The 24,811-nt window shown below is 40.5% G+C and overlaps 1 protein-coding gene across 9 annotated transcripts in view; it reads left to right on the forward strand.

Moving 5' to 3' along the window:
• The window catches only part of Unc13c (unc-13 homolog C), a 435,177-nt gene that overhangs the window by 325,883 nt on the left and 84,483 nt on the right, over positions 1-24,811 (forward strand). For all 9 annotated transcript variants that reach the window (XM_028865275.2, XM_028865283.2, XM_028865248.2 and 6 more), the window contains 3 exons: positions 11,718-11,844; positions 17,564-17,660; positions 18,785-18,928. In XM_028865275.2, the coding sequence (XP_028721108.1) occupies positions 11,718-11,844; positions 17,564-17,660; positions 18,785-18,928 (368 nt within the window). The remainder of the gene's footprint in view (positions 1-11,717; positions 11,845-17,563; positions 17,661-18,784; positions 18,929-24,811) is intronic.

Below are 24,811 nucleotides of genomic sequence, written 5' to 3' on the forward strand. Positions count from 1 at the left end.
ACTGAGATGTCCCAGGTTCAAAGCCTAACAGAACCAAAGTGATGTTTTACATGCGTAGATTAGATGCAAGACACCCAGGGCTAGTCATGGCACAAGAGAAAGGTCTTTATTGGGGACAGGGGTCGGGGGCGGGGTTCAGACCTGGTCCTGGGGCCTCTCTGAATTCAACTCAGTATCCCCTCACTCTGTGTCAGTCCCAGGGGCTGCCCTCAGCTTGCTGAACTTCTTTGTCTGCTTTCAGGTCTGTCACTTCCTCTGTCCTCTTCCTCAAACACTTTCTGGGAAATGACAGCACAGATTGCATTCTGACCATTGTCCTCTGCTGTGCCTTCTTCTCCTTAGAAACCATCCCCGAACACTCCACTCTGGCCTCATCCCTCTCTCACCCCCGCCCTTTCCAGCCTTCCACGGGACATTGAGTAGTGTCTGTCTCTCATCACTGTTTTGTAAGCTACTGGGAGTTGAGATACTGTTTACATCTGTGCTGTGTTCTCTCCGTGTGGCATAGTACCTGGTTCATAGTAAGTAATAAATGTGTGTTGCACACATGTATGGAATCTACACTTCAGTTCCCCATTCTGACTCTTATGAAAACACTCTGTCTGTTGTTAGGGTTCTGATGCAAAGAACTTCATATTGGGTTGGTGAGATATCTTAGCACCTAAAGGTACATGCTAGGCAACCCGAGTTCAATCCCAGGAACCCACATAAAAGTAGGGGGAGAGAACTGACCCTACAAAGAGGTCCTCTGACCTCCTAAGTCCACAAGGTCTATGCACCACCCCCATGAAATATACACATAGAATAATAATTATTATAATAAAATATTTTTAAAGGAAAAAAATACAAGCTAAGAAGAGTCTATGTCTGTTTCTTTTTGAATGCCTTCCCTTATTCCAAGGTTGCTCAGTTCATGGCAGTAGCTTCTTGGGTGCCTGGATTTTACCATCGTGTTTCAGACTGATGCTTACCTCTGTTTTGAACGCTACTTCATCCCCAACATGCTTATTCTACTCCGGACTGTCCATCTCAGCCCAGATGATAAGGGCCTCCACTTCTGCTGTCCCTGGTGTGCTGGGGGCTTGGACCCAGCCTTCTCCAAGGTTTCTAGCTGTGAGCCTTCTAGCCCAACTTTGTGGCCTGAAGATCCAGATCAGAATTCTTTTTTTATATATTAAGAAATGTTTTATTCATCTTACATACCAACCACAGATACACTCTCTTCCCTCCTCTCGTGCCCCCACAGCCTTCCCCTCCCCAAACCACCCCCATTCCATCCTCCAACAAGGTAAGGCCTCCCATGGGGAGTCAGGAGAGCCTGGTACATTCAGTTGAGGCAGGTTCAGTGGAGATATCAGAGGACCTGTCAAGGAGGCAAATACGCCCACACCATGTACAGTTTTGTAAACCCAGGAAGCCTGGCTGTCTTTCTGAGCATTTGCTGAGGAAGCCACTGGGATCCTGAGCAGGTTGCCTGCTCCTCCTGAGCTCCCAGTATTCATCTCAATGGCCACAGAGCAAGGCATATTCAGGTTTTTTTTTCCCTTAGCTTCATTTTCTTTGTAATTTTTTTTTTTTTTTATAATTGGATTGTCAGAAATATGTCACAGTCAGCGGTTATTGAGAAACTTGACAAATGTGATCTGCTGTTCTGGCTAAGCTTTTCTTGTTTGTTTTCATTTATGGAAGATTCACCTGACTCCAGGCTCCTTTTTCTTAGCATGTTATGTACAGTTTTCTTTTCTTTTGTTCCTCCTAGGTTCTGCCTAGCTAATACCATCCCTCCCTTTGGCAACCAGAATGTTAAGTGCTACCTCACCTTCAGAGATGCACCCATGTCGTTAGATCTTTATCAGGCTTCTCTGAAATGGCTTGAGATTTTCTCACAGTATGAATGAGAACCCATAACCTCTACCTATATATACTTACTAAAGAGTTACAGTAGCATAGGTAAGAGTGTGTGTGTGTGTGTGTGTGTGTGTGTGTGTGTGTGTGTGTGTGTGTTCTTATCACAGTCTGGTACTCATTTATTTTAGAACCAAAGTTTCTGAGTAATAAGCCTGTTCCCTTGTGAGAATCCATAATCTCTACCTATATATACTTACTAAAGAGTTACAGTAGCATAGGGGTGTGTGTGTGTGTGTGTGTTTGTCTTTACCACAATCTGGTACTCATTTATTTTAGAACCAAAGTCTCTGGGTAATAAGCCTGTTCCCTTGTGAGCACCTGACACCCAGCAAAGCTTCACAGGCCTTGATCCAAAGCCCTGCTTCTTATTTGATCTTCCCTCCAGCCCTTCATCACCACCTATGGGGAATGGAAAATGGTGCCAATCACCAGGGAAGAGGTTTTAAGACTGTATAGGAAAACATAATGTATGCTACCCATCTCTGGACAAAAGCAAAGTGCTTGTACAGTCAATGATACCACAAGAACCCTGTGGTGGTGACAGGCATTTGCCTTGTCAGGAAAACGGGTTGAAGAGCTGGGTACTGTGTCACACACACACACACACACACACACACACACACACACACACACACACACACACACGCTCCTATAGTCCCATGAGATTAAGGCAGAAGCCTCAGGGGGTTCAGGGTTATCCTTAACTATACAGTGAATTCTAGAAAAACTTGCACTACATAGGACCCTGTATAAAAAAAAGCAGAAAAGAAAACTGATTATGTGTGTGCCAGCCCTACCATATAAACTACATATAATCATACTTCTACATTATGTGTAAAGCTTATGCATAAACACTAACTCCCTGAAAAGATATACATTTCCAACTAAATGCTAATAAATACATTCTAGAGGAAAACAGTCAGATTTTTTTCTAAACTGCCAAGAATTTTCTCTGTATAATTTTAAGTAAGCATTTTTTATCCTGCTAGTAAAATATTCATATTTCCCACTGAAACTCAAAGATTAAATTCTGTACAAAAATTACTCTATTGCAGTTTGGAAAATCCAATTAAATGGTTTGTTTTGTAAATGTAATGAGCTAGTCCAGTCTTTGTTGCCAACATTAAAAATGTAGGAGGATTGATGGCTAAACAAATCTAAGAGTCATTCATGTCATATGTGCTCAAGAGGATTTTATTAACATAGTCAGCGTTACACATAAATAATTGAGTGGGATTCAAGATGACTTGAAGTATATTTCTGAGTTTGATATTATAATCTCTCCCGTTGATATTTGCTAGGGCATATACTGCAGATGTGATTATGGTTCTTTGGGAAGTTTTTCCAGTACAAGGTGCAGTTATACATTATGGGGGTGGGGGGACACACTGGGGAAAAGTAAGCTTGAGTTTGGGATTCTGAAATGCAATGATGCCTAAGTCACTGAGGTCATGGTGATTCCCTAAGATACACCAAAGAACCCCAAGTATGAACTAGGCTGCCTAGGAGGTCTAGAAGGGGTATGAGTCCATATACAAAACCTGCATATTTTTCTTACATGATTATTTTACATCCAGAATCTGTGTATCTTGATTTTTAACATGACTTTAATAAGTCTGACTGAATGTTTTTCCATGTGGTGGTGAAATCAGTCCATGAGATGTCAGAGAGAGGTAATGAGGCAAATTCCACAAAGCCATAGGACAGCCTCCATGCACACACGTGCACACACACATGCTTGCACACACACATGTGTGTGTGTGTGTGTGTGTGTGTGTGCAAGCATTAATTTTCACAATTATAACAAAATATCTGAGTCAGGCAACATTGTAAAAATAGTAAGTTCTATTTCTCTAGCTGTTTTAGAGGCTTAGAGTCTGTTTAGCATTTACAGGTTCTAGTGAGAGCCTGCTCTGGTTTGTTGTTCATTGCTGTGATAAAACTGACCAAAACCAGTTGGGGAGGGAAAGGGGATTTTTGGCTTACAAATTATAGTCCATCATCTAGGGAAGTCAAGGCAACAACCTGGAGGGAGGAACGTTGCTTACCGGCTTGCTCTCCATGGCTTTTCCCCCAACCTGCTTTCTCATACCACCCAAGACCATCTGCCAGGGGTGGGGCCTTCTATACCAATTAGCTGTCAGGAAAATGCTCACCTGCACATGCTCATAGGCCAGGCTGTGGGAGGCAATTCCTCAGTTGAAATTCCCTCTCTCCAGGTTGACAATCAAGAGCACTCCTCACAGGGGGCCCATTTGTGTGCGTCGCATAGTGGCAGAAGTACATGTGTCTGTGTGTCTGTAACTCTTTCTAAAGCCTCCATTTTCCAGTTGTAGGCCTGACCCACTAATGGCCTTATCTAACTTAATTTTTTCCCCGGAATCTCCAACTCTAAATACTACAGTTGTATTAAGTTTATACCCATTTAATGCCCCACAATGGTGATTACATTTAAACACACAGAGCCCCAAGAGACAGAGTGCCCCCAAGCTACAGTAGTGTGAGTACATTTCTTAAAACTTACACCACCCTCTCCAGTTAGTAATAGAGTGGTTCTAATAACACCAGGGCCCTGGGCCTGATCTCTCTATGGATCAGCTGATTTCCATCCTTAGCCAGCTCCTGGGGTGAATGCCCCCAACCCTAGAACCTGGGAGAGGCAGGCAGAAAGCACAAGTGTTCAAGATCATTTTCAGCTACATGGTGAGATCAAGCCCAACCTGGGTTATATGAGACCCTGTCTCAACCCCACACCTGCCCCACATACACATACAATAAAGATATAGTAGTTGGAAGAGAAGTCAGGGTAATAATAATTAAGGAGTAATGGCTTTTGAAAACCTTTCCATGACACAATGGAGTATAATACCACATGGCCCAACTCTACAACAGACAGTATAGCACAATATAACTTTTGCTTAGTTTTTACTTGTATAAGTCAGAGTTTAGGTAACTCTACCATGCCATGTGGCTCGGGGACCCAGCATCCTAGCATTTGGAGTTTTGCTATCTATGGGAGCTTGGAACTGTGCTCTGAATGTCTGCATTTGGCCAGCATATAAGGGGAAGTGGATGGGGAAGTTTCACAAGAGTCTCTTTATAACAAGCCTAGACTCAGCATGCTCTTCAGTCCTGAATTCATGCAGCAAGCAAGACTAGTCCATGCAGTCTGCCTTTGTGCCTGGGCCAAAAAGGACAAGGTCTGGCAACTAGTCAGATCTACCACAGGAGGTCTGTGGTGTTTACAAACAGTCATTGTGAAGAAATGAATGGATATAGATGGAATCGTGTGTTTGTCCCTGCTGCTGATGAAGAGAACATCACAGGTGGCCTCTACATACCCGTGCGCTCCACTTTTTCCTTACACTGTCCTCAATGCCAGAGCTCCATCACGGACTAACACAACATACTGCAGGTCGCTCATTGGCTTAGCTGAGGAGCACGAGCCATGGGGAGTTGTCAGTTATGCTCTCCTTGAACTGGCACAACGTAACAACAGCTGGCGTTCTAAGTCTCCTGTTTCCAGCCACAGAGGGTAGCAAATATCAGCTGATAACGTGTGAGAAAAACTCATCTCAAAGATACAGGAATTAGGTAGGGTTGGGGATGTCACTCGCTTGGTAGCTACGGTCTGTGTAGAAAAAGCTAAAGCTGAAGTGAGAGGTGTGGCTCCATAGAGTGCTGGCTAGTGTGCCTGAAGCCCCGAGTTCAGTGGCCAGCACTGCACAAACCAGGCATAGTGGCTGTATTAGGTACTGCTCTGTTGCTATGACAACTCATCACAACCAAGGACATTCAGACAAGGAAGAGTTTATTTCGGCTTACGGTTTCAGAAGGGTTAGAGTCCATCCCATGCCGGTGAGGAACCATGGAAGCAAGTGGCAGGCAGGCATCGCGGTGGAAGCAAGAAGTTGACAGAGCTGATTGGAAATAGTTCGAGGGTTTTTTTGTTTTGTTTTGTTTTTTCTCAAAGCCCACCCCTCGTGAAGTACTTCCTCAAGCAAGACTGTACCACCTAAACCTCTCAAAACAGTGCCACCAACTGCAGACCAAGTGTTCAAATACTTGAAACGATGAAGGGCATTTAGCACTCAAGCCACTAAAGTGACACTCACCTATAACCCAGTACTAGAGGGTTTAGAAACAGAAGGATCATGGTTCAAGGTCACCCCCATCTCAAATACACAGCAAGTTTGAGACCAACTGTGGCTACCTGAGACCCTACCTCCACATACCCAAACAAACTTTAAACTGATAATTCTAAGGATGTTTTTTCCAGAAAGCCATGATAGCTTCATGTTATTTTCTAGGTTGTTTAGAGATGCAAATGGATAGTTCCCAGGTAAGAACAAAACCAGATTTAGTCTTTTAGAAAGGTCAGAGAAGCCCTTTCTCTCTTGTCCAGTATTCCTCCTTACTGAGAGACTCAGAGGTGGGGAAGAGGAGGAAGAAGGGCCCTGGCCAGGGTGCGTAAGGTGAATGAGGCTGATGGAAGCATTCTCCTGGAGTCCTGGAGACAGCAGGGAGCGGAGACACTGAGGGAGTGTCTGAAAATTTAAGGCCTAGGAGTTCTGTGAACTCTGAATTAAGTATGTAACTTAGCAAAAAGAAAAAAGAAAAAAAAAGAACTTCTGTCCTTAAAGGGAGGTGAAGTTCAAACTGGCTAAGCAAATAGACAAGTATTCTACCTGAAAATCTACTTTTCTTCAGGGTGTAGAGAATGCCGTGTCCCAGAGGGCAGATTGGAGAAATACTTAGGGTTCACCCAAACTACCGTTAAATCATTCCAAAACTCAAGAAACAAAAAAAAGGGGGTGGGGGCAGGGTTTTTCATTGGAACAGTTATATAATTTCATAAAGGACACTGTGCATATGAAGTAGGCTCCTTTTGAAGGGCAAATAGGTCCTGTTTTAGGTGATGTCCCTATTGATTCCTTTCTCCCCACTAAATTCCACTAGAGGAAATTATTTCTGCAGCTGTCTAATAGTTGGATTAAATTCGTCTCCTCTAGCAGACTACAGCATCCTATAAGCTACACTCTTGACACACTATTGAACCTGTCACCCTTCCTCCTTACCCAGACACACTTCAGATGGACAGCACAGCATGTGGCCTTTCTTTTGGGTGTTGTCATTATTATTGTTGTTATTGGTTGGTTGGTTGGTTGGTTGGTTGGTTGGGTTGGGTTGGGTTGGGTTGGGTTGGTTTTCTTTGGTTTGTTTGGTTTTTTTTTTTTTTAACTGTAAATCTTTTTATTGAGTTCTTTTTTAATTAATTAATTTTTTCCAAGCCCTATCACAGTTTCTCCTCCCTCCCTCCCTCCCTCCCTCCCTCCCTCCTCTCTTTCTAGTCCCTCCCCACAACCTCTCCTCTAACCCTCATCCCCATCCACTCCTCTTTTTTCTTCAGAAAAGGGCAGGCCTCCCATGGATATCAGTCAGCTAGTGTATCAAGTTATATCAAGTTGCAGTAAGAGCGACCTTTCTTTTTTATTCCCGGTGCCTCATCCACGATCTGGCCTGCACTTCATAAATGTCTCCTCTGGTAGCCATTACCTTGAGAGTTCTGTTAATAGGGGAAAACACTTGGAACAGGGGGCCCAAGACCCTGCTATCACAGCCCTAAAATATGTGCAGTTTATAAACAAGCTCATGAGCCGTTAGTGTGTTCTTTCTTTCTACATTAATGAATATTTCTCTATAGTGACATCATAAAATTTGTATGTAGCACCAATTTCTCTTTAACTTTTTTGAAGATGGCAAAGTTAAAATTTAATTTTCTGCATATATATGTGGGCCTTCTACTCTTACTGGTAATATTTAAATATTTAAATTTATATACCCAGAATTCGTTGTATTTTTCTTCTAGAAAATGTTTTATCACCTTTATTTCAACAAAATTATATGCAATAATAATACAATTTTCAAGTAATATCAATTCTTCATAAAAACATGCCCAACAGTGCAATGTTTTCTGAACTATGCATTCCATCTGTCTTAATGGTTTTTTCCTATTTTTATTATCCTGAGTGAGGTAACATTTGAAGTTATTCTATATGTATATTTTGTATAATACTTAAGTCATTCTATAAGTTATTGGTTTCATTGTGATGTTCCATACATATGTATATTGTGCTTTAATCAATCCCACCCTCCCCACTACCATTTTTTTATCCTTTCTTCTCTCCTCCCACCCCCAGCCTCCTGTCTTAATTCTAATGGTCACTCTCTTACCTTCAGATCTTTGTTTTCCACTTAAGTTCTATGAATGTGAAAAAAAAAAGTAATACTTGTCTCTGAAAGTCTGTTTTGCTTCACATACTTGATGGTTTCTGGTTCCATCTGCTCTCCTGTAAATGATATGGCTTCTTTGGAGGCTGAGTAAAACTCCACTGAGTACCTACATGGTTTTTTTATGCATTCCTCTGACGGGTACCCAATCTGGTTCTGTAGTTTTGCCACTGTGAGTATGGGACCCATAAACATGGGTAGATATTCTGTGTGCCGGCTTCATTTCTTCCCTGATACCTGGGCATGGTCAAACTGGATCATGTGCTATTTCTGGTTTTAGTTTTTGAAGCAAACTCAATGCTGTTTTCCTCAGTGGCTGGGTGACTTACAGCTTCCTACCAACAGTATAAAAGGGTTCCTTTCCTTTTCTCTCTGGCTGATTGCCTTTGTATTTTGATACAGCCATTCTGAATGGGACAGATTGGAATCTCTGTATGCTTTTGATTCATGTTTCTCTGACAGCTGAAGGTGCTGGGTATTTTTTTACACATTTAATGATTATTTGCATTTCTTCTTTTGAGAAGTATTTGTTCAGATAATTTACCCATTTATTGTTTAGAATGCTTGTTCTTTGTTCTTTTATTGGTCACTTTTATGACTTCAGTGTATGTGTGTCTGTCCATCTGTCTTCCTTCATCCCTCATCCCTTCTCCAGTACCTTAGATCAGTTTATGAAAGGATTTTTTGGTCATGTTTATCTTTGGTTCATTGGTCTGTTGCATTGGTCTTTTAATCTTTATTTCCACTCTCATCATTATCCCTTCTTTCTGCTAGATTTAGTTTTGTCTTGTTCCAGTTTTTTCTAAGATCTTGAGATGTATTACTAGGCTATATATTTTAGCTCTCTTTGATTTTTTTTTAATGCAGTAATTCGTAGCTCTCAGCACCCCTCTTAAAACTGCTTTGACTGGAGGCTGTGTTCCATTTTCATCTGACTCTGTGAATTTTCAAATTTTCCCCTCACTCTCACCTTATCAGAAAGGACACATAACTCTGTGGCCCAGGTTGGCCTTGTCCTAGTAATTATCTTCTCTTATCCTCCCATGTGACTGGAGTGCCTGGTATGTGACAACTCTAGCCTTCAATGGTTGTCAGCTAGTTGTCAAAGAATCAGTACCACTCTTCACATACATTATATCTAACACTATTCATCTACAAGCCAGGGAAATAAGAATCATACAGAATTTACCATCGTAGCCAGTCAGCACATACACATGTTTGCAATCACATAAAACTTCTGAATCACTTCAGTATCTAAACCAGAGCCAGATTTAGAAAATGTGAAGTTGTTAATTTGAAAATAATATTCACTATGTAATAATCCATTGCATTTCCCCACTCATACTTAGAGCCTGGCAAGTCAGTGTGGTGCCTTACACAAGGGCTCCCACACAGTAACATTTTAGTTTTGGATATGGGGCAAAATGTGGACTAGACTGTCTAGGGGCCTAGTAGTTATCTATCATAACCATAGTGATAGAGTCACAAGAGAAGAGGCTTAACCTACTTAATTGCCATACATAGAACATTTAAAGTTGTTACTATATGTTTCGGCTTGCTCTGGATCCCAGGTCACAGAGGAGTCCATGAGCAACTTTGTATAAAGCCTGTATAATGATAAATGCATGAGTCCCAAGGCAAGAGTCTCCCATTATTGGTGTTCTAGGGTCCTACTGTATTCATTTCCTATGTGTGATTGATCAAATAAATATTCCTCTTAAAAATGAAGGAACACTAAGCACCTGAAAGGGGAGGTTTTTGCAGAGCTGACATCAAAAGGTAAAAAAGATGAAGCTAGAGGTGGCTGAAAAAAAAAAGTCCCATTCATCATTTGTTTAGTGTTGTCCGGGAAGACTCATCACTTCTACGTGAGGACAGCTCTCCCTGACATACAGTTTCTTGAATTAACCTTGTTTAGATAATTTAAAGGTTTAGTTTGGGGTTTTAGTCTCTTGTGTCCTCCATTTGGGGTTCACATCACCCCATGGTCAGGTTTTGGGAAGCAGGAATGTCTTCTGTTATGTAATAGTAATCTAATTACTTCAGTCCACATTTTTATTATTTACCACAGCATGCAAAGCATGGGATATTTCTATAAAAACGCAAAGCCCTCTACTTCACTGAGAGTCACAGACTCCCAAAAAGATTTCTCAGAGGTTGCTTTCATCCTGAAGAAAAACAGATATTTAGGGTTTGGTTGTGTTTATTGTTGCTGCCAGATATGAACCTGGTCAACAGGTTCATATTAGTGAACAATGACTAATTAGACAGAACAGAGTAAAACATATTCCAGGGTTGGAGAAATGCTTGGTTAGTAAGGGCTTGCTGTGAGGGCGTGAGACCTGAGTCTAGATCCTCAGAACCCAGGAGAAAAGCCAGAAACACTGCTGAAAGTCTGTAATCCCAGCCCTGGAAAAACAGAGACAAAGGATCCCTGTGTCTCCCTGGCCAGTCAAACCAAATCAGTAAGCACCAGGTTCAGTGAGAGACCTTGTCTCAGTAAAACAAGTGCAATTAAAGAAGACATGAACTTTTACCTCTGACTTCCACTCATGCATACACATATGTATACACATGTGCACATACCCACATAAACACATATATACAACACACACACACACACACACACACACACACACACACACACACACACACATACACACACTCAGCAATGTTCTGTATGTCTCTTCTACCCAGCCCCATATACCTATATCCTGTAAACAATTTTAGACTAGTCTTTTTAAGCCACATATTAGAAAATTCCTCCAAGGAAATTTAAAAAATATATATGGCTTAGAAGTTAAATATATTCTTCTATCCTCAACCATCTTAATTCTTTAAGTGTTAAAACTAGGTCGGGATGTGAACTGCCCATGTATGTGTTACATTGTCTCATGTTAATCAGCGATTATGACTTCTACTTTAAGTCATATTTGATCCCTTAGAGTGTTAATTCTTCCTGTCACTGTGTATTCGGCTAAAGCAGCCAAATGATGAGAGCCTCCAGATAAATGCAAGTTTTACTATGTTATTAGTCTTTCTCCATAAAAATTCTCATCTTTTTCCAATTTGAGACACAATAGAATACTCAAACCATTTCATATACTCACTTGGCCTACCCTGGCAGGATCCAGGATTATTTTATTTTTTTATTATGTGTATATCTGTATGTGGGTATGTACACATGACTGTAGGTGCCCTCAGAGACCAGAAGACAGTATCAGTTCCTCTGGAATTGGAATTACATGTGGTTGTAAGTCACCAAACATGGACACTATGACCCAAATTCCAGTCTTCTGTAAGAGCAGCAAACATTCTTAACCACTGAACCATCTTTCTTGTCCCTTCAAAATTATTTTTGCATGCTACAGAATATTAGGTCTGCCTTCAGCAATGAACTTTGGCTAGAATACACAATTTTCTTCTTTATAGAAATACTGATAATAAAGGTCAATTGGAACCCAGTGGCATTGTCTGCAAGCCACACTTTATTAATTGTGTGATTTTATCTGTTACAGAACATGAGAAGCAGCGGTTATGCAAGAGCACCGATTATATGAATTTGCATTTCAAAGTGAAATGGTTTTATAATGAGTATGTACGAGAACTTCCTGCCTTCAAGGATGCTGTTCCGGAATATTCCTTGTAAGTAGTGATTTTCACTCTCCCCCTTTGTCCTGAATTCACAGTGCTGCAAAATCACAGCTGAGTTGTAAAAGACTCTTCACATGCTTCTCATTTGAATGCAGACATCTCTGTCGTAAAACCACTGTGGGAAGATTTGCACGTCTCTGAGGCCATGAGGATGGTGTGGCATATTTCAAAAATCAGATATTCAAAGAGAAAGAAACATAGGATGAGCCCTGGTTTAGACGATGAAATTATTTCCTGTCAAAGTGCTAGAATGTATGGTGCTGGGACATAGCTCAGCAGTTTAAGCATTTGCCACACAAGCTTGCGGACCAGTGGTTGGATTCCCAGAAACCCACATAAAATGTCAGCTGGGCATGGTGGCTGCCCTGTCAGAAGGTAGAGATGGGGGATCCCTAGAACAAGCTGGTTAGCAAGACAAGCCATATTGGTGAGTTTTGGGTTTGGTTGAGAGGGTCTGCTGCAGTGAATAAGGCAGGAAAGTAAGGGAGGATGATTCCCAGCAACAACTGTGGAGCTCCACATGCACGCTCAAACACATATGAAACCATGCATATACACATATGCACAGCACACACATATGGAAAGTGAGGAAAAGGAAAAAATGCTGGCATGCTGTTATTGACTTCTAGATAATCAGACTTTCATTTTAATGCAAGTTATAACCACCTTTGAAATTCATGTATCTGAAGTAGAAATGATTATTTAGCAATGGCACTTTAATTTTATGAGGCCTTTTTTTTGTTTGTTTGTTTTAGTTTCTTTTCTCTTGGCTGTGATGAAATGCCTTACAGAAACAATGTAAGGGAGACTTCTTATTTGGGCTCACAGTTCCAGGCTATACTCTTTTAGGGGAGGAAAGTCACAGAGGCGGTGTTTCAAGCATCAGGTCACATCATATCCACAGTCAAGAAGTAGATGAATGCTTGTGCATAGCTCACTTCCTCCATTTTATACAGTTCAAGGTCCCAGCCCAGGGAATGATGGCTCCCACAGTGGGTGGGTCTTCACACCTCAACTAACTGAATGAAGAGGCTCCCTCAGAGGCACACCTAGAGAACCAACTGCCTCCTGATTCTAGAACTTATTAAATTGACAGTTGAGATTAACCATCCATGTCTGTCAAATACATTTGTAATCCTACAGCCACTTGGAGCGTATTCTGCATCAGAACTCTATTTGATTCTGGTCAAAGGGGTCTTCCAGACTCTTGTCTATAGAAGATTAGTGTGGAAGATAAAGACCTCACCCTGAAGCAGTGTGTATTCAGGCAATATTGATAGTCACAAAAGTTATGATGAAGCAGAGCAAAATGAAACAAGCTCATTTAAAGAGTGCAAACAATTCACAAGAAGAGTCTTACTCCATTTGAAGGACTGATGTCTCTAGATGGAGCAGCATCTATTGTAGACTTGAAAAACTCAGTCAGGTTAGGTCAAGAAAAAAACAGGAAAGTGCTGATGCAGAAATGAAGGCCGAGAGTTTGGACTCCGTGGGCTCTGATACATTGATACTCTTGCTCTTCTAGTGGAGTCTAAGGTATTGTACCCAGATCAGTAGGAAGTGATATCAGAAAAACAGCTTTAAACTAGACTGATATAAATTGATGCTGTGAAGCGTGTACCAGTCATTAGGCATCATGAGAATTGGAAGCAACAGAGACTAGGGGACAGAGCAGAGATTTAGGAGTTAATGAGCAATGTAATGATGGGATACTAACAGCCTCAGTGTGATCTCCTCACAGAGGAACACAAGAGCATGGTGACACAAGTTAACATTCTACATCATGAAGGATGCATGAGAGGATGTGGGTCACAGGATGCAGGTTGTGGGTCACAGGATACAGGCTGCAGGTCACAGGATACAGGTGTCAATTAAGAGGGACACTCTCAAGAGCTATTATAAACCAGAGTGGCTATACTTCATGACAGCATATTATCTGATTGAAAATTGCTAAGAATTGTGCTGGGGAGGTGGCTCAGCAGTCAAATCACTTGCTACTCCAATGTTAGGAATGGGATTCCAAGAATCCATGTAAATGCCGCGTGGACACAGAGGGTCACCTGTAAATCCAGCAATTAGCAATTGGAAAGAGAACAAGTTGCCTGGTTGGACTAGGCAAGTCAGTGAGCTCTGGAATCGTTGAGAGACTCTGCCTCAATGAATAAGGTGGAGAGCAATGATGGAAGACACCTGATGTCTACATCCAACTTCCTCATGCACATGCAAAAAATAATAAAATAAAACTTCTGGAAAATTACTAAGAATTGACTTATGTGTTCTGGCACCAAATGTCATAAGTGTGTTGGGTAATGTATGTTTATTAATGTTTTAATTTAGCATACAAAGTAGTGGGGTTTCTATGGCTTTTTATATAGGCTTTGTTCTTATTCATTGTTTATGATAATTAGCTTGGTTTATCTTTTCTACAAGGTGTGCATATTTCAGAGCATGTATCAATATATATATATATATATATTGTACATATATATATATATATACTTTATAAGAGTTAACAATAAAATGAAATAAAGCCATGTGTTCTGTTACAAATAAAAACCTTACTAATTTTAAAAAATTAAAGACAAAATATTATAAAATTATGTCCTATATTCTAAAAGCTTACTATTATATAGAGCACTTGAAATGAGAACAAGAAGGGTTAAAGACACATGGAAGAAAAATTCTGAAGATAGAATTTACAGAATCTGTGCAATGGGAAAATGAATGAAAAAAAGAGTTGGACATGAAGTAAATGCACACAGAGCAGTTGCTGGCATCTTGATTGAGCATAGGGAAGTAAAACAGAGGAGCTGTCTACCAGACATCTGCTTCTAGCTGTCTAGACTTATTACATTAAGCTAAAATCACACTCATGCTTACTGAACACCAGCTACCAACGTGAGCAAGATTAAACAGAGTCAGAGAGCAACTAAGGCAGCTGTGAATAAAGAATTAGTATCCTTGAGGAGGGAGAAGCATACAGAAGACAGTCTGCATACACTAACTTCTCTCCATGTTCCACACTCAAGTCTGTGGGCCAAATGGCAATTCTGCGGACTTGGAGATCAAACACGCAGCCAATGACTCACAGCTTATAGCAATCTCCCTGGAGAGAAGCAAATGCTGGTGTCCAGGGTCAAGAAGGTTCATTATCCATGTAGGACCAAAATCCCAAGGAAAGGGAAGGACAGGAAAATGAGCACAAGACTCCATAAGTATCTTCCCAGAGGTTGGAAACTTAATGTCTTCCTGCATAGCTCTCCACCTTATTCACTGAGGCAAGCTCTCTCAGCTGATTCCAGAACTTACCTCAAAGACTGGGTTAGCCAACTTGTCAACTCACTCCAAAGACCCTCTTCCACCTTCTAAGTGCTGTGATTAAGAGCATACAGCCATGCTGCCCATGTAGTATTTACGTGGACTCTGGAGATCTCAATTACATCCCAAACATAATTTACATATGTGTGAAGACTGAGGAAGACAACCATCAAGTAGAAAGTGGGCACCAATGGTCTGTTAATGAAGTAGAGACTTTAGCAGCCCCTCTGTGCTCATGGAACAGTAGTAAGAGGTCCAGACTTTGCAGGGGTAAGGGGTGTACATTGTAAACTGCCCTGGCTCTCAGTGGACTCTGGAGGGCTCTGTCCTTGACATAAGAGCAGATATGAAAAGGGCAACTCAGAAGCCAGCCCTGTCCAAGGGGAGCTGTTCTCCCCAAGTGCCCTCTCTAAGGGAAAACTTAAATCTTCCCTGGAGTAAGTGATCAATAAAAGGTCCACATGGGCCTGGAGAGATGACCCACCAGTTAGGAGCACTGGCTGCTCTTGCAGAAGACCTGGGTTAAGTTCTCAGATGGTTCACAGCCATCTGTATGTAACTCCAGTTCAAGGGATCTGATGCCCTCTTCTGACTTCCGTGGACTCCAGGCATGCAGGCTATACACAGGCATACAGGAAAACAAACACTCAAACACTCATACACAAAAAAATAGACAAAACTTGTAAAGGGAGAGAAACAATCCTTCATAGGCAACAATGTAACATCCAACAAAAACATAGGGACCCACCTCACCAGAGGACCCAAAGAGAAAACACAAATGTTAATATTATCAGTCATAGACTTTGATTTATGATTTAAAATATTGGGGTTTTAACAGAACATTTTAATCTATAAGAATGAATTAGAAATTATAGAACTGAGGTAAAACTTAAAATGTAACAGATAAGATTATCGATAAATTATATAGAGCACAAAAGGCACAAAAATAGCATGACCGTAGATTTAGAGGGAATGCTTGTATGTAAAGAGGGGGTATAAAAGCAGTAAATTATGCCCAAAACAATGACAAAAGATACAGGAAAGAGTATATACAGTTAAGGTACAAAAACCTGAGTTCCAGAAAATGAAAAAACAGAAGAAATGGTACAATTAGCTAAAAAATAATCACTGCATTAAAAATAGAAGGAAATTACTGTTTTTGTTTTTTTTGTTGTTTTGTTTTGTTTTTGTTTTTGTTTTGAGACAGGTTTCTCTGTGTAGCTTTGGCTGTCCTGGAATTCACTTTGTAGACCAGGCTGACCTAAAACTCGGAGATCCACCTGCCTCTGCCTCCTGAGTGCTGGGATTAAAGGCTTGCAGTACCATGCCCAGCTAATATCTGTCTTAATCAAATAAAATAAGCCCTAAAAAAACAGACAAATAAAAACAGTGTAAAAATAACTAAACAGGCTGGATTCATAGTCAACAGTTAAGAGCACTTGAAATAAGAGTGAAAATGCAAAGAACAGCCCAGGAGCCAGCCTTGTCCAAGGCTATCCACACTACTCTCACAGAGTACCAGAGTTCAATTCTCAGCACCCACATCAGGTGGCCCAAAACTGTAATTCCAGCTTCAGAGAATCTGATGCTCTCTTCTGAACTCCAAGCACTGCACTCACATACACATAATTAAAATATTCTAAAATCTTTTTTAAAAAAGAAAATGGATAAAGAAGTATGATGCATGTCCATAACATTTCCAAACTTCTCATTGAGCTCAAGGACTAGACTTCCCTAGTAACAGATGACGTTGAAGACAAACTTTAAAAGCTGGGGGACTACACAATTGTTTATCAAGACCTATTTAAAAGGTGCAGTTTTGGAAGAGTGGGACATTAGTAGATATAGATGTACCAAGAAAACAAAGTAGTCTGGAGATGGACCCACACGTATGCCACTGCCTGGTGAATGGACTTTTAAATAAATAGTGCTACAACAGCTGGGCATTCCTGTGAAAAAAGAGCCTTGAAACTTACCTCAGACTAGACACAAAAACCAGAGCAGGTAGATCACAGGGGGTGTTTAAGAAGTTGGAAAGTAAAGCAGATTGCCTGCAGATTTATGGGTCTACATAGCTCAATGGAAAGAAATTATGGGATGGTAGGATAGCAACTCAGCACAGGAGGTCTACAGTCCATAGGAATTTGAATCTTAAATAGGAGGGACTTTGCCCAGTGGGTGTTGGGAACTAAGTATATTTGAGGCAGCATGGGACTACAAAGAGAGAGAGATTGGAGGTAAGGAAGCTAACATTTGATGAAGTATAACCCTCTATAAAGGAACAAAAGCAAAAGAGATTTCTGATCCTGAATCTCCCTCATACAGAGCAACATAGCTGTTTATCACATGCAAATGACTCCTGGGAGGTAACATGTTTATTTATTTTTTGTAGGTGGTTTGAGCCTTTTGTCATGCAGTGGCTAGATGAAAATGAAGATGTGTCCATGGAGTTCCTTCACGGAGCACTGGGAAGAGACAAAAAAGATGGAGTGAGTCCAAACATGGCCAGGATTCATTTCCCTCTCTCACCTCTGAGCAAGCAGGAAGTGTGGGGCACATTGTCTTTAGTTTAGTTTCATTTTAATTCCTCAGCGACCTAAACAGATTTAACACAATTTCAAAAAGTTGGAAGAGCTGATTGAATAAAAAAGGAAACAAGAGAAATCAATCATTCCTTTGCCCCAAGATTCTTTTTTATTGTTTAAGTCTGACTACAAAATCCTCTGGCTCATACAAAACCTCTGTTTTCATGGAAGCCTCTAAAAATCAGGTAGGAGTGATGAGGAAAAGACTCAGCATTGACCTCTGAACACATACACAAAGAGCCATGCTTTAGCAGAAGGAAATACATTCCTTTAATGGAACTCAACATAGCCCTTATGTCTAATTTATAGCTATCTTTTACATGGTATTTTCAATCTTAGAGATGGGCAGTTATGATAACTTCTTTTTTAAGATAAGTATGCTACCAGGGAGCTGTGAGGACCAGCACTGGTTGGTTGTTTTGATTTGCTCTTGAGAATGGTGCATAAGCCAAGCTATTAGCCAAAGCTGGTCTTGAACTCCTGATCCTTCTGCTTTAGCTTCTCAAATGCTGGGCTTACAGGTGTCACCACCATGCCTTGCCAACGCTGATTGTTAAGGAAAAGATAGATTAGCAGGTCAAAGAACATGTCTGTAGAGGATGAGGATGATGAGGATGATGATGAGGATGATAGCAACTCTACCAAGTGTGGGAATCTTCCACCCATAACAACTGAAATCCATTAGAACATTCCCTTTTAGAAATAGGAATGATTTTCTCGAGCTTTTTCTCCATTTCCCTAAGCATAGGCTTGTGTAAAACTGTCTGTTTCTCCCATTTCTGCCCTGTGATTTGGTTCCAAAGGGGTAACAGGCTATATAACACTTCAGTTCTCAGGTTTACAGGGTACTTATAGGGAAGGTTCATCCTCATTGACCTTCAACTCCAACTCAAGGACCAAGTGTGAGAGGATCAGCTGTTTAGAAATGTAGTGAAGCAAAAAAAAAAAAAAGAAAGAAAAGAAAAGAAAGAAATGTAGTGAAGCACCTTTCCCCCATTCCTTACTCAATCTTTCTTCTCGCCCCTCAGTTCCAGCAGACATCAGATCATGCCCTCTTCTCTTGTTCCGTGGTTGATGTCTTTGCTCAGCTTAATCAGAGCTTTGAGATCATTAAGAAACTGGAATGCCCCAATCCTGAAGCCTTATCTCACTTAATGCGAAGGTTTGCCAAGGTAAGTTGTATCAGGTGTGTCTTCTCTGGAACAAGCCAACCTATACATCTCTGCTGTGTCAGAGGGTTAGGTCTTGGTGCCATTTGGGATGCAGCCCCGGTTTTAGAATTTTGAAAGAAGGTAGTTGTGTTACACTTAATAATTTGGGGGTGTGGCTACACACTTCCGTGTCTGACTGAGGGAAATACTCGTTGGGCTCTGGGCTGATGAGGTGATACCAGATGTTCATTTGAGAGGAGCTCTCCCATGGCCTCAGTTACTCACCTGGCTACTGCTTTGAGAGTGTTATCATGAATAAGCATAATCTGTGACTCAAAAAAAAATTCACATTGACAATGTTAAAAGCTTATACCATAGCAATTTCAAATGTAATCATCAAGCTATCAGAGAAGTTGAAAAACATGTATTTTCTGGATCTCATGAATAAAGAAATGAACTTTATTCTCTTAATAAATACACACAAAAATATATCTGTCTTGTTAGAAAATTAAGAAATGCCAAAACCCCACTTTAAACTGTGAAACATGTAAGGTCTTAGTTTAGAGCTGCTGTAACCAAATCCATGTACTGAGATCCTAGAACAGCAGAAATACCTTTTCCCAAAGTTGGAAGATTGACAGTTTAGGGTCCATGCATCCATGCATTTAGTTTCTTCTGAGACCTTGTAGTTTGCAGAAGGCTATCTTTGCAATGTGCCCTCACAGGGACTGTTCACTGAGCTCTCTGGTGCCTCTGTGTAGCCATTTTTTATTTTATTTTATTTTATTTTATTTTATTTTATTTTATTTTATTTATTTATTTATTTATTTATTTATTTATTTATTTATTTATTTATTTATTTATTTTGGTCTTACAAAGAAACCTGCCAATTGCATTATGGTGATCACCCAAGATGTATCATTTTAACTTAATTGCCTTTTTAAAGTCTTATCTCTAAACAAATTGAAGACTTTCTATCTGACTGTTTGTCACATTTTGTGCTCCTAGTGATTAGATCTTTTGACTGTCAAGTTTTGAGAAAACCACTCAGCTCACAATAGATGGGCACACTGAGTGTGTGACTGCTCTTAACTACAAACATAGAATGTCTATAACTTCATTTGTCATTATCCCCCCAACAGACTGAAGTGAGTGGGAGGTTCATCTCTGACCCTGTCATTGGCCCTGCCTCTCAGAAGAATGTTTACATTTTCTTCTAATTAGGGAGGATGTCTTCTAGCAGACAGTCTCCTCTTCCACTGTGTCAGGATAGATCATCCTGTGGTAACAATTACGTCTGTGAGCTCCATGGTTCACAGAGATTTACTTCTGGGTCATGGAACACCAGACAGCTTAGGTGACCCTGGAGAGACCTCTTCACTACTGAATGACTCAAGAGCTCCTGCCTGAGAGGGCTGACAAGGGGAGAGCAGGGGTCCTAGAAGGCTCAAAGAGCTAAGTGAGAAAATTAGCTGTGCAATGTGAAAAGATGGGGGAGAGAGTCAAAATGGTGGCCTGACTTGGCCGACAGCCCCATGAAGGATTCCAGGCAAACTGTCAGCCAAATTCTATTACAGGATTTATCCACTATGAAACATTAAACACATCTTTGTTGATTAGGATAACTAAGAAAACTCTGCTTATTAAGATACTAGCTGAGAGTGATTTATTTGGGTCATTCCTAGAGAGGATTTTCCTGGTGATTATAATTTCTTAATATGGTAAAATCTATAGAATTTTCCCTAAAATTCTCAAAGCCCTTTCTTAACTAATAGCTAAATATTAGATAGTTGCCCCTCAAAAGGAGCATAATGTGATCACTAGGAAGACAATGTCTGAAACAACTTTTGGGGGGAAGAAAGATCATAGAGGACTGAAGAGCTGGGACCCCAGTCCCGCTTCACCCCCAGCAGCTCTGACCTTGCTGCACTTCTCAAAATGGCCCAATGTGAGACCCAGGTGGACAGTCACAAAAGAGGTTTTAAAAGAATGTCCATGGGAAAGCTCATTGTCTAAGCAAGATGAAAAGTACTAGCATCCTATACGTGTCATAGAGGAACTGTAAGGTTTTGTGGGCACCACAAAAATTTCAATTAAATAAAGCATTTTTTAATCCCTTGAAAATTAGACATCCTGATGATGTCCAGTTCTTATAGGTAAATAATGCAACAACAATGAAAACCATTGCCTGGAAATGTAGCAATTAGTAATTGGCATTGAAAAAGAGAAATTCTATTTTCTGAGAATTATTTGGAAACCTTTTAACTCTTTGTAACTCTCACAGGGACTTACAGAGAAATAAAAAAAATAAAAGGCTAAAACAGTTAATTACATGATGATAAAAGAAAAACTCATTCAAATCCATTACCAATATCAGCCTCTTAATCTACAATTTCTACCTTAAGTAAAAGAGTTAATAAAGAGTGAGAGTTGATAGCCAGTATAATTCATATCTTGCAGTAACAACAGACTATCTGAGTTTTGTTTTGTTTCATTTTAACATAAGGTGTGGCCTTTAGTCTTGAAGATCCTGTACTTCTTGGCCCCTTGCATCAAACTATATGGAAATCGGAAATCGCACAATGTTTTAAAATACCTGTTTCTGATAAGAGATGCTAATGATATCCACAGACATTTAAAATTAGCTTCATGAGAGTGATTATCATTACTAAAGTGTGCACTCAGCTATACAGGTACCAAAAAAAATCTGCACGTTTCAGGAAATTAACACAGAGACATGCAGTCTGTAATGGTTTGGAAACTTGATATATCAGAACTGGATATTGATGTGACTGTCCTACTGCTCTGGACAAGTGCAAGTGGTTAAATCCTATAAAGAAATATGGGGGTTGGAGCCATGGCTCAGTGGCTAAGATCACTGGCTGCCCTTGCAGAGGACCCAGATTCAAGTCCCAGTAGCCATGTGGTGGCTCACAACCTCCTATAACCCAGTGCCAATGAATCTGATACTTTCTTTTGGCTTCTGTGGGCACTGCACATACATGTACATACATACATGGAGGCATACACTCATAAACATAAGATTTATGTTAAGTTAAAATAAATTTTAAAAAATTATTTAAAGACATATGAAATAATAATCTCTAAAACTACTTAAAAACAACACATCCTCTTCGGTCCTTGGTGAACATCGAGGTTTCTGACAGATGCTGGAGTTAATGGAATATGAGACATGCATATTGGTCTCCCTTGTTTTCTGAAACCTAATCCTAACTTAAAAAATAATAATGACAGTTCATCAAGAATAATGGTATGCTAATCATTTTATTCATGGTGCCTCACCTATCTCCCTAAAACCCCACGAGGCACAGACTACTGTCCTCCCACATTTTCTGATGATGGCATAGGATGAAAGGATGTGGTGACAGAGATGAAGCCCCCAGTGGCATGGAGTGATACCTCCAATCATTGGTCAGCCTTCCGCCTCACCCCAGTGCGATCTGACATTCATTGTTCAGTTGGAGAACAGAATCTCAGCTACTGTTTCTACTCTTAAGGCAAAGCCTAGGCATCTGTGGCAGAATCAATGGGAGATTTATCACATGCAGAATGTACTAAAATAGACAGAGAACTGATTCTACAGCTCAGCATGCTTTAAAGGTAAAACCACACCTAGAAATCCCATGAGAGCCTTGCTAAGGACTCCTTTCCCAAGCAGCTTCTCTCTGAATAGTGACCTCTACCCTGCCACCAGTTCCTTAAGACCATGACCCTGAAGTTTTGGCATGCAACTTACTGAGCCAAAGGTGGTTTGCTGAAGATAGAGGCTGCTGGAGAGGGCTCCAGGGGTGCTGACTGCACAGATCTGAGGTGGGATCTGAGCATTTACATCTCCCCATTTGCAAGCAATGCTGATGACAGTTCCCAGAGCCACACTTGCAGAAGCAATGATTTAGGAAGCACACCCTAACCAGCCGCTAATTTTGAGTAAAGAAATAATGAGCAGATTTGGTTTACTTTAGTGAATAAATTAGAATAAAATTGAAGTTGTCCCTCAAATGTGCATTGAAGATTTTTACTCAAATTTATTGGTGCAGGAGTCCAGAATCCTCAGGGCTGTTACAGCAGTACTCTACAGCTCCATAGGTAGATGGTCTCTAGCCACACCCAATACGACCCTTGCTTTTCCTCACACATAGCCCATCCTGTGTTTTGACTGTTACCATCAGTAGGCTAGTGAGTGTGAGAGTCAGGACCAGTTTTCTCCAACCAAGGAGACAAGGGGTAGTGTTTTCCTCTGAAGTAGATCAAAGTAGCACACCATGGGGGATTCACTGAAAACAATTATAGATGGCCATGCCTTTCTTCTCCAGGAAAACAAGTTAAGCAGGCTATTTAACAAGTCACTGAGCAGATGCCTGAATTTCTAAATGACACTGAGCTGTGAAGGGTATTTTTCCATCCACATCTCACCCCCAGCATGTTAGGTCTGAGATACAGCAAACTAGAACATGAGGACTATGGCTTGTGCGTACGAGTTTGGGTGACAGGGTAAGATAATTGCCACAGTTTGCACTGTCAGTAAGAAACTGTGCATTGAGAGCTGAGCTCACAAGCACAGATGAGCAAACACTCTCTGGAAATCCCACAGTTGCTCAGCATGGCAGCTAAAGGGAAATATGAACAGCTTCACTTGGAAGATACTTCTGTCTAATCAGCCTTCTGTTTCTGTGGATTTATTGATCTACTGCTTAATGAGATCTTCTGTTTTTTGAGGCCAAATTTCTATTTAAACTGACTCTCATTATCTCAGTACCACGTACTTCTGTAACGCATCAATCTCCTGTCAACACATTATCCCTAATTCTAGCTGCTTATTGTGAACTTAAAAGTCAATAAAACAAGTCTATAGTCAAATTTGGTGGATTCTGTCTGTGGGCTAAATATTCCTCCCTTAGCTTAACTCTTTGTAATATCTCTCCCAGTGAATTGTGAACCACTGGGAAAAGAGCATGTGTGTGTGTGTGTGTGTGTGTGTGTGTGTGTGTGTATCTGAGTGTGCTTGCAGATGTCATAACAGGAGGAGGGGGACGGATCCCTGAGAACTAGAGTTACAGATGTTTGGGAGTAGCCTGATGTGGGTGCTCAGAATGGAACTTGGGTCCTGTAGACAAATGCATGTTTATACCTTCTGAGACGTCAACCCAAAGAAATACATTTTAAAAGGAGATAGTTTTGGTCTTTGACTATTCTACAAATAAATGACGTATTTTAATCATTACTGTTGCTTTATCTTTTTTTAAGAAGATGATATCCACAGTTGACAAGCTACTTCTATCTGAATATAAAAGCTGAAGAATGCAAACTCCTCAGTATGTCTTCACACAATTATAATACATTTAATTAACAGAGTTGGTTCATTTTTCTCTCTTCTCTGTAATTAATAGATGCAAAGGTCATTCAGAGGCTCACAAGTAGTTTTAGAGAAAGGAAGAAAATGTCAGATTTGAGTACAAAAGAGAAGTGAGTAGACACATTTTTGGCAAATGATGTGCTACTAAATAACAGTCAATAAATAATGCATTGCTGAATAATAGTAAGCAGGCAGCTTACAGAGATGGAGAGAATATAATGGCAAAAGCTGAGTGTTCACACTTTGATAGTAGTGTGTGATAGTATACAGTGTAATTTCTTATTGCTGAAGGGAATCACTGCTGAGTGGTGTTACAAGAATGTCTAACCTCTCTCATAAATGAGGCATTAAGGAGAAAGCTGAGAATATGGCCGCTGCAAATAACTTTAATGTGATAGACATGAGATGACAAAGAGGAGTTAGAAGCCAGAAACCCTCAGAGAGAACGCCAAGCTGGCCGTCTCCAGTGAGATAGATGGGGAAGCATTCGATATCATGAGTCATTAAGTCCCTAAGCTGGGAAGAGATTG

This window comes from Peromyscus leucopus, chromosome 14, assembly GCF_004664715.2.
Source record: "Peromyscus leucopus breed LL Stock chromosome 14, UCI_PerLeu_2.1, whole genome shotgun sequence".
Classification (NCBI taxonomy): domain Eukaryota; kingdom Metazoa; phylum Chordata; class Mammalia; order Rodentia; family Cricetidae; genus Peromyscus; species Peromyscus leucopus.